This window comes from Balaenoptera musculus, chromosome 8, assembly GCF_009873245.2.
Source record: "Balaenoptera musculus isolate JJ_BM4_2016_0621 chromosome 8, mBalMus1.pri.v3, whole genome shotgun sequence".
Taxonomy (NCBI): Eukaryota; Metazoa; Chordata; class Mammalia; order Artiodactyla; family Balaenopteridae; genus Balaenoptera; species Balaenoptera musculus.
Genome location: NC_045792.1, coordinates 107,434,373 through 107,443,695, shown reverse-complemented (window position 1 = coordinate 107,443,695; position 9,323 = coordinate 107,434,373). Strand labels below are relative to the sequence as shown.

The 9,323-nt window shown below is 50.4% G+C and overlaps 1 protein-coding gene across 5 annotated transcripts in view; it reads left to right on the top strand.

Annotated features, from left to right (window-relative positions):
* SHANK2 (SH3 and multiple ankyrin repeat domains 2) overlaps window positions 1-9,323 on the top strand; it is a 552,800-nt gene that overhangs the window by 158,385 nt on the left and 385,092 nt on the right. For all 5 annotated transcript variants that reach the window (XM_036861478.1, XM_036861481.1, XM_036861480.1 and 2 more), the window contains exon 10: window positions 4,873-4,950. In XM_036861478.1, coding sequence (XP_036717373.1) covers window positions 4,873-4,950 — 78 coding nt within the window. The remainder of the gene's footprint in view (window positions 1-4,872; window positions 4,951-9,323) is intronic.

Below are 9,323 nucleotides of genomic sequence, written 5' to 3'. Positions count from 1 at the left end.
GGCAGCTAGCGGCCGTGCAAGAGAAGAGCTAGGCTCCCATTAGCAATGCCTCTGGGTCGCAACTTCTCCTTTTCCTCCCTTTCTGAAGCCGCAGTTTTTCACTTAACCCTTCCTGGCCTCTGCTACCTTACCTGTGAAATGGGCCTCCTACTAGCCCCTTGCGGGGATGCTGTGAGGGTGGAATCAAGGAGCAGGTAGATGTGTTTTCTGAACTGCAAAGCATCCGTGCGTGCACACAGACACACGCACACACACACCTGTACTTACATGCACACACGTGTGCACACGTGCACAGACGTGCGCACACACACCTTGCTCACGTGCACACACAGACACACACGTGCCTGTGTACACACACACACACACACACACACACACACACAGTGTCATTGTTTAGAAGCCCCGTGAACCACTTGCCCTTCAGTTTTGAAATCGCTCTCCGGGACGTGCTCTCCCTTTGAAGTCTGGTAAATATTAGAGTGACGGGGTGTGTGCCTTCAGGTTGGTTAATATTGACTCAGAGTTGTCCGTCCGTGGGTGAGCAGAGGAGTCTTCTGGGATCCTGGCTGCATTCCTCCTGGGAGAGTGTGCCTGGCAGTGCCTGGGAAGGGTTTATTCTTAGCTTCATAGGAAACCAGCCTCCTTTCTGATGGGAAGTTTCAGTGGAAGTCCTTGCTGAGCGTTGGGGAGCGTTGACAAGGAGTTGCTGAGTCAGGCTCTTGTTCGGGGTCCTGATAGGCCAGGTAGCTCTGGGCATCTGAGGCTGCTCAGCTGGCTGGTCCGCCCAGGCTGCCCTGGAGTTGGGCCAGGGCACACTTAGGCCCAGTGTGAATTCGTTTCAGGGTGAGACCCCCAGGCAGCCTTCAGGTCCCCTGAGCCCCTGGTGGGGTCTCCCCCGCTTGCTGCCTCAGGAATTGACTGTTTCTTCTCTCTCACCTGCACGCCCACACCCCAAATGTAACCTGCCAACATTCCGCCCATCTCCCGGCTCTGTGTGCCCTCTGTGCCAGGACTCTCTCAAACATCCTCGGCTTTTTTTCTCTCATTGCAAACGTTGCTTGCTGAGGCATGATAACACGGTCATTTTAATTAATTAAATTAATTTACTTCGGGTTGTAATTAACAAGATCCAGCCAGGTGTAATTCAAGGGGAGAAAGGGATGCTGGAGCAGGTTCTGGAAACCCAGCCAGGGGTAGGGAGGCTGGGGCAGGACTGGAAAACTCAGGGGTCTGTGTTTGAATAGAACTTGATTTACAGAACCAGCCGAGCAGGAGTTGAGACTGGAATAAAATGACAAGACCCGGGCACAGTCTTCACCGGCCTTCAGTCCACTTGAAGTAACGCCCGGGACTCTTCTTTTAAACCCTGGCTTTCACTGTACCCCAGATATGAAAGGTGTGTTTGCCAAGCATAGTACATCTTTTTAAATTTTCTTAAATGCTTTTAGTTACTCAAAGCACTGCACGAACGCACGCTCATGGAAAAGGTGCAAACAGTGTAGACAGAGTCTCAGGTTTCCCTGCAGTTTCCACCCCTATATTGTGGTGCGAGTCCTGCCCACCATCTGAACCCGGGCACGAACTCACACACTCATGGCTGTTTCAGGACACAGTGGGGCTCCTGGCGAGTGTTTGCTCCCACTGTCTTTTTCTCTCCTAACCTCTATCTTCAAGTGTTCTTCACGCCACCCCACGGGGGCTGTCCTCGCTCCTGACAGCCCCATGTCCCTCTGCCCCTCTTGGGGACCCACCCCGACGTGGTCCCCGGGCCCTCTCTTTGCCCACAGCGGTCCACGAAGGCAGCCTGCTCCAGGCCTGTGCAGCAATCGCCCCTAAGTCTGCAGTGACCCTCACAGCCACCCAAGGGTACAGCTGAGGCCCCGGGACCCCCGCAGCCCGACGACAATCTTTCCCTGCAGAGCTCAGATTCGCCCCACCCCTGGCCGCGGGGTGTGCGAGCAGCTCCCGCCCTGTCCGAGGCCTCCCTGACCGCGGCTCAGAGAACAAGAGTCCCTCTGCCTCGGCTCCTGTTTGCTCCGTGCACAAGTGGTTTCCTCATTAAAGTCATCATCGTGCAGTGGAGGCCCCAGGGGGGCCCTCGCCCAGGTCACAGGGACCAGGGCTGCCCCAGCTGTGCTTTGCCTGACCCAGATGTGCTCTTGGCTGGACCTCGCGGTCAGAGGGTGATCTTCCTGCCAGCATTCTCGGCAGGCGTGCTCCCCTGTCTCTGTCTATCTCTGTGTCTCCCTTGGTCTCTGTCTCTGTGTCTCTCTTGGTCTCTCTGTCTCTCTATCTCTGTGTCTCCCTTGGTGTCTGTGTCTCTCTTTTTCTCTCTGTCTCTATCTCTGTGTCTCCCTTGGTCTCTGTCTATCTCTGTGTCTCTCTTGGTCTCTGTCTCTCTCTTGGTCTCTTTGTCTCTGTCTATCTCTGTGTCTCCCTTGGTCTCTGTGTCTCTCTTGGTCTCTCTGTCTCTGTCTATCTGTGTCTCCCTCAGTCTCTGTGGTCTCTTGGTCTCTGACTCTGTATCTTTCTTACTTTTCTAATACATGACACCTTTATTGAGATATGACTCACACACCATACAGTTTGCCCATCTAAAATACACCGTTCAGTGTTTTCAGTCTGTGTACACGGCTGGGTAACCATTCCCCACGGTCGGTAATAGAACATTTTCAACACCGCACACCACTCCCCGGCTCCCACCCTGGGCACCGCTCACCCGCCTCTGCCTCTGGATTTTCAGCTTTTGTCTCAGGCCTGCCCTTTCTCCAAGTCTTCCTGCACGTGCCGTGCGCCCTGGCCTCGGCCCTACTCTTCCCGGGACAGCAGGTCCCCTCAGGCTGGGGTGGGGCTGCTGGCCTGGCCCCGTAAGCAGGCCGCTGGGGGGACCCTGGTCAGTGGCTTCATTTACTCATCACTCAGCAGTTGCCGCGTGTCCGCCCCGGGTGACCACACCCGTTGCCTCTGCTCTGGACTCTGTAGGTGGAGGTGGACCAGGGAGATGGGCCCGGGGCTGGGGTTTGACCACGCCTTGCACTGGAGCCCCTGTGCAGAGGCCTGTGGAAGTCGGAGCGGCCCACCTGCTTGAGGCACCGGCACCCGCGGGCACTTGACCATCCAGACGCTCTTCTCAAAATGTAATTTGCCCATCATAGCAGCCCAGCTGCATCTATTAGGCAAAGTGTTCATATCGTCACTGCTTCTGTAGCCATGTGCTTCCACTTGTCTTTTTTTTTGGCTGCACCACGAAACTTACGGGATCTCAGTTCCCCGACCAGGGATTGAACCCAGGCCACGACAGTGAAAGCCCGGAATCCTAACAACTATGCCACCAGGGAACTCCCTTCCGCGTGTCTTTTTAACTGTGGATATTTGTCCCTACCCTCCCCATCAGGAGTTTCAAAAGGGTTGGCCTCTCCGGGCAAATAGTAGATGCTCGTTAAGTGGACAGGAATAGATTGATTTTCACTGTACAAATCCACAAGAAATGACTATTGGCTGCCTTTTAAAAACGTTAGAAAATGTAAGTACAGAAAATAATAATAACAAAAGATTTACTCCGTCATCCTTTCTCCTTCCTGAAAAAGTAAAGCCCCTTAACTGGTAACATCTTTCCAGACATATTCTTTGCTTTCTATAATACTGGCTTTAAAATGTAAGTGAAATTAAGCTATATCATTGTTCTAAGACTCACGTTTTCTACTTAGACGTTCTTGGATATTTTTCTTGTCAGTTTATATAGGTCTGCCTTCTTGTTTTTGCTACCACTGCCTCGGCAAAGAATGTTCTATGGAGAACAGTATGGAGGTTCCTCAAAAATCTAAAAATAGAACTACCATATGATCCAGCAATCCCACTCCTGGGCATATATCCAGACAAAACTGTATTTTATTCAGAAAGATGCATGCACCCCAATGTTCACAGCAGCACTATTGACCATAGCCAAGACATGGAAGCAACCTCAGTGTCCACTGACAGAGGAATGGATAAAGAAGATGTGGTACATATATACAATGGACTCTTACTCCGCCATAAAAAGAATGAAATAATGCCATTTGCAGCAACACGGATGGACCTAGAGATTGTTTTACTAAGTGAAGTAAGTCAGACAGAGAAAGACAAATATATCGCTTATATGTGGAATCTAAAATATGACACAAATGAACTTATTTACAAAACAGGAAGAGACTCACAGACATAGAAAACAAACTTATGGTAACCAAACTGGAAAGAGGAGGGGAGGAAGGACAAATTAGGAGTTTGAGATGAACATATATAGACTACTATATATAAAATATAGATAGCAAGGACCTACTGTATAGCACAGGGAACTATATTCAATATCTTGTATTAACTTATAATGGAAAAGAATCTGAAAAAGGATATACGTATATATGTATAACTGAATCACTTTGCTGTACTTCTCTGAAACATTGCAAATCAACTATACTTCAATAAAAAGTTGTTTGTTTTGGGAAAAAAAAGAAAAGAATGTTCCAGAATGATTCCCACTTTCCTTTATTTTAGAACATTTTTGCCACCTCCAGGTTTTCTCTTCCTTTTTTTCCTTTTGTATTTTACTCGCAGCCTTTCTCTTATTATGTATTTTATACGCACGTGCGAAGCTCTCTGTAGATGGTCTTAAAAAAGTGGAATCACTGGCCGTGGGATGTATGGACTTTACATTTTTGTAGATTCTGCTGAGCTGCTGTCCAAAGTCTTTGTAGCAGTTGAGCTTCAGCTGACAGCCTCCAGGGCCTGTCCACCCCTCCTCCTGGCCCCTCCGACGAACAAAAATGCCCTCCTGTTGACCTTGCGTTTTCATTTCTCTGAATTCTCATGACAAACAGATTTCTCCTTCCTTCTGTGCAGGACAGCTGTGCCCGCGTGCTGCTTTTTCGGGGGGGAAATAAGGAATTGAAGAACTACAACAGCCAGACCCCATTCCAGGTAAGCGGACTTCTCAAACCCCGGAGACGCCGCGTCGTCGCGTTCCCGCACATCCTCTGTGTGTGTTGACGTGAGCTCAGCCCTCTCGTCAGGGACGGGGTCTGTGTGTGGAGCTGCGGCCCTGTTTCAGTTTGCCAGTCCACACTGGCTTCCTTCCATTTATATATATATATTTTATAATTCTTTATTTTATTTATTTATTTTTGGCTGTGTTGGGTCTTCGTTTCTGTGCGAGGGCTTTCTCTAGTTGCGGCAAGCGGGGGCCACTCTCCATCGCGGTGCGCGGGCCTCTCACTATCGCGGCCTCTCTTGTTGCGGAGCACAGGCTCCAGACGCACAGGCTCAGTAGTTGTGGCTCACGGGCCTAGTTGCTCCGCGGCATGTGGGATCCTCCCAGACCAGGGCTCGAACCCGTGTCCCCTGCATTGGCAGGCAGACTCTCAACCACTGCGCCACCAGGGAAACCCGTTCCTTCCATTTAGAACAAACAGCATCGCTAAGGCAGCGATGCGTCCAGGTGGGCGATTGACGAAGGCAGCTTGGGAGAGGCCGCAGAGGCGTGGATGCCGTTCATTGCAGCAGCTGTGGGGCAGTCCTGGCTTCGTGCTGATCCTGGGAATGGGGAGATCTTGGTAAGAATCTCCCGGGAGGGAGCTGCCTTGCCGTCATCCGGTGCCCTCACCCGGCCTGCTCTCCTCGGTGGAGGGTGAACGACCCGGTCCAGAGTGGCCGTGGGGTTACATGGTGGAGCGAAAAGCCAGGGTCCTGATTTTTTTTAATTGTGGTAAAATACACACTACACAAAATGTACCGTCGTAGTCATATCAATGTGTACCATTCAGTGACCTTCAGCACATGCACGTTGTGGTAGCATGACTTCTGTGTAGTTAAGAACTTTTTCATCACCCCAGGGAAAACTGTACCCACCGGGAGTTACTCCCTGTTCCTCCCTCCCGTGGCCCCTAGGCAACCACTCATCCACTCTCTGTCCCTGTGGACGGGCCTCTTCTGGACATTTCATGGGGATGGAATCGTACAATAGGTGGTCTTTGGTGTCTGACTTCTTTCACTCAGCGTTGTGTTTTCAAGGTCCATCTGTGTTGTAATGTGTATCGCTGCTTCATCCCTTTTCATGGCTAATATCCCATTTTATAAACATGGGGCTCATGGAGCTTTGAGGCAGCTGGCCAGGTGGTTTAGGGTGGAAAAACTTTTTTTTTTGGCTATAACTTTTTCAAAGTTACAGAAATGCTTTCTCATCCTAAATACAGCCCTCTCCACTCGAACTGAACATTGAGGTGACTGCGATTCTTTTCATTTGGAAATAATTTTTACATCTTATTGAGCTGAGAGAGGTCTTTCATTTAGACCTGGCTTCCACGGGCGACTTGACTAATCCTCTCCTTAGGTATTACTAGTACAGACGGGCTTGATGCCTTGAAAATGAACCAGTTCAATCCCCAGACTGGGCTGGATGTCTAACAATCACCATTAACCACTTTGCTCAGTTCATGAGAACTGACGGGCCTGGATTTTACTCGGAATCCGTGGCTTGAAGATATATAATGGGAAATGGGTCATGGAGGCGAGTTCCTGCTGTGCTAATGGGACTATAAAGACTACGATTTCGCCCCAAAAGCATGTCTTCTTTCCAGTGGTGATGATGAGGGAGCCGTGGGCTCTTCCCACTTCGTGCTGGGACACATCTGCCCTTTTGGGCTCAGCAGTGGGTTGGTGGCCTTGGTTTAAATATTTTGTTGCCATTAAATAATATCTTTCTTTGGTCCTTTTTTTTTTTGAAGTCAGAACGGTGCCTAAATTGCTTAGAAAAGAGCAGCTAACGCCCTTTGATTCATGGTAAACGCGTAGATGATAGAACAGAGCCATTTCTCCCCTTCTGGGCAGAAGTTTGTAACTGCCACCTGGCGCTCCAGGGGAGTGAGTTGTGCATGGCGTCCAGGACAGAAGGTCACTGTCAGTGACCTCCCTGTGAATCCCCACTCCTGTCCCGTCACCACGGGCAGCGACCACCTAGGGCAGGGACACCCCTTCTTCCAGGAGGCCTGGCAGGAAGCTTCGTGCCACCCTCCTGGCAGCAAATTCGCACCAGCTCAGACCCAAGGCCATCTGTCTCTATTTTGCTAACGATAATCAATGAAGTGCCCCAAATGGTTCAGGAAGACAATTATGCAAACACGCTTGAATGATAGGACTTTGTGCCCTGCAGACACTGTTCGTGTACCGGGCAGAACCGAAGCCTGGATTCGTGTACCGGGCGGAACCGAAGCCTGGGATTCGTGTACCGGGCGGAACCGAAGCCTGGGATTCGTGTACCGGGCGGAACCGAAGCCTCTGGGATGCTTGCTCTGCACTCCCAGCGCGGGCTCCGACGGCGTGTGTCGGGAGCTGGTCTCCCCCTCATGTCTCCCCACCTTCTCGTGTTTGCATGGCACAAAGAGACTTAATTCAGTCTTTGGAGCCTTGCCTGTAAAATGTCCCCAGCATTCACGGTCCTTCCCCTCCCAGTGATGAATCAACACCGTTGATTTCGGGGGGAATGATGGCCTGCCCCATCATTTGACAGGGATCGAGTATGTCCACCTGGGAAGCTTTGATGACATTCAGCTGCTGTTGTGAACATGGGCTTTTCTAAGAAACCTTGGAATATTTGACAGACTTCATCTGGCCAAGCTTTGCTTAATGACTTAATCCAAAGGCTGCAGCAGCAGCGGCAGGACTCAGGGGCTTGAGAGAAATGCAGATTCTCAGGCATCCCCTCAGGCACCCGGAATCTGAAGCCTGGGGGCAGGGCTTCGGGTCCTGTGTTGTCACAAGCCCCCTAGAGACCCTGACATCCACTCAGGTTTGAGAATCAAGAGAGACAGAGGTGAATTTCTGAAGGAAGAGGAGGAGGAGTACTCACAACATTACTTGTGACGGTGGTGATGATTGTGATGATTGTGATGGTGGTGATGGTGGTGATGATTGTGATGGTGGTGATGGTGGTGATGGTGGTGATGATGGTGATGGTGGTGATGGTGGTGATGATTGTGATGGTGGTGATGGTGGTGATGATTGTGATGGTGGTGATGGTGGTGATGGTGGTGATGGTGGTGATTGTGATGGTGGTGATGGTGGTGATGATGGTGATGGTGGTGATGGTGGTGATGATGGTGATGGTGGTGATGATGGTGATGGTGGTGATGGTGGTGATGATTGTGATGGTGGTGATGGTGGTGATGGTGGTGATGATGGTGACTGAGTCAGCCCGGGCCGCCATAACAAAGTACCACAGACTCGGGGGCTTAAACAACAGACATTTATTCCTCACAGTCTGGAGGCTACAAGTCCAAGATCACCGTGCTGGCAGATCTGGTTTCTGGTGAGGGCTCTCTTCCTGCACCTACTCATTGGTATTTCTTCTGTGCAACATGTAGAAAGAGGGAGAGAGAGAGAAAGAGAGAGAGCTTTCTGGTGTTTCTTCCTCTTCTTGTAGGAACAACAATCTCATCTGATTAGGGCCCCACCCTTATGACTTCATTTTAACTTAATTACGTTTCTAAAGGCCCTATCTGCAAGTATCATCACAATGGGGGTTAGAGCTTCAACATGTGAATTCTGGGGGAGACAGTTCAGTCTATAACATTGATGATGATGTTGGTGGTGTTGATGGTGATTAGGGTATTGGCGATCACAGTGATGATGACGAATCTTCCCAGTTGCACAGAATCTTTTTCTAAAAAATATTTATTTGTTTGTTTGTTTATTTGGCTGCACTGGGTCTTAGTTGCGGCATGTGGGATCTTTTAGTTGTGGCATGCATGTGAGATCTAGTTCCCTGACCAGGGACCGAACCCAGGCCTCCTGCATTGGGATCATGGAGTCTTGGCCACTGGCCCACCTGCGAAGTCCCCAGTTGCACAGAATCTTAAAGCTCACAAATGCTCTTCTGTATGTTCTCGTTTAATGTTCAGCAACCCAACAAAGTAGGCATTTTTTTGCCCAATTTATAGGACACGTGGCATTAGAGATGTAAGCCTAGGAGTCCTGAATCAGTTCGTGGCCGAGTCTGTGACGCCCAGGCCTTCTGACCACCGGTCCAGGGCTCTGTGGTCTGGGGTGAGGCAGGCGCATCCTTCTGGCCTGTGATTTATCTTGCATCCTGAGATGGAGTGCACAGCATCAGGGATTCCTTGCTTTTTGGATCGCTCAGTCCAAGGGAGCAAACGTGTCCTGGTTCTGAAGATAAAGAGGAATGGGATGGAAAGAATTCTGCGGAGGTGGATGGTCTAAGTGAAGGGGGAGTACAGCTGGGGTGGGGGGACAGAGGAACAGCCGTCTGCGGGTCGGCCGTGGTGTCCGCTGGGTTAGGC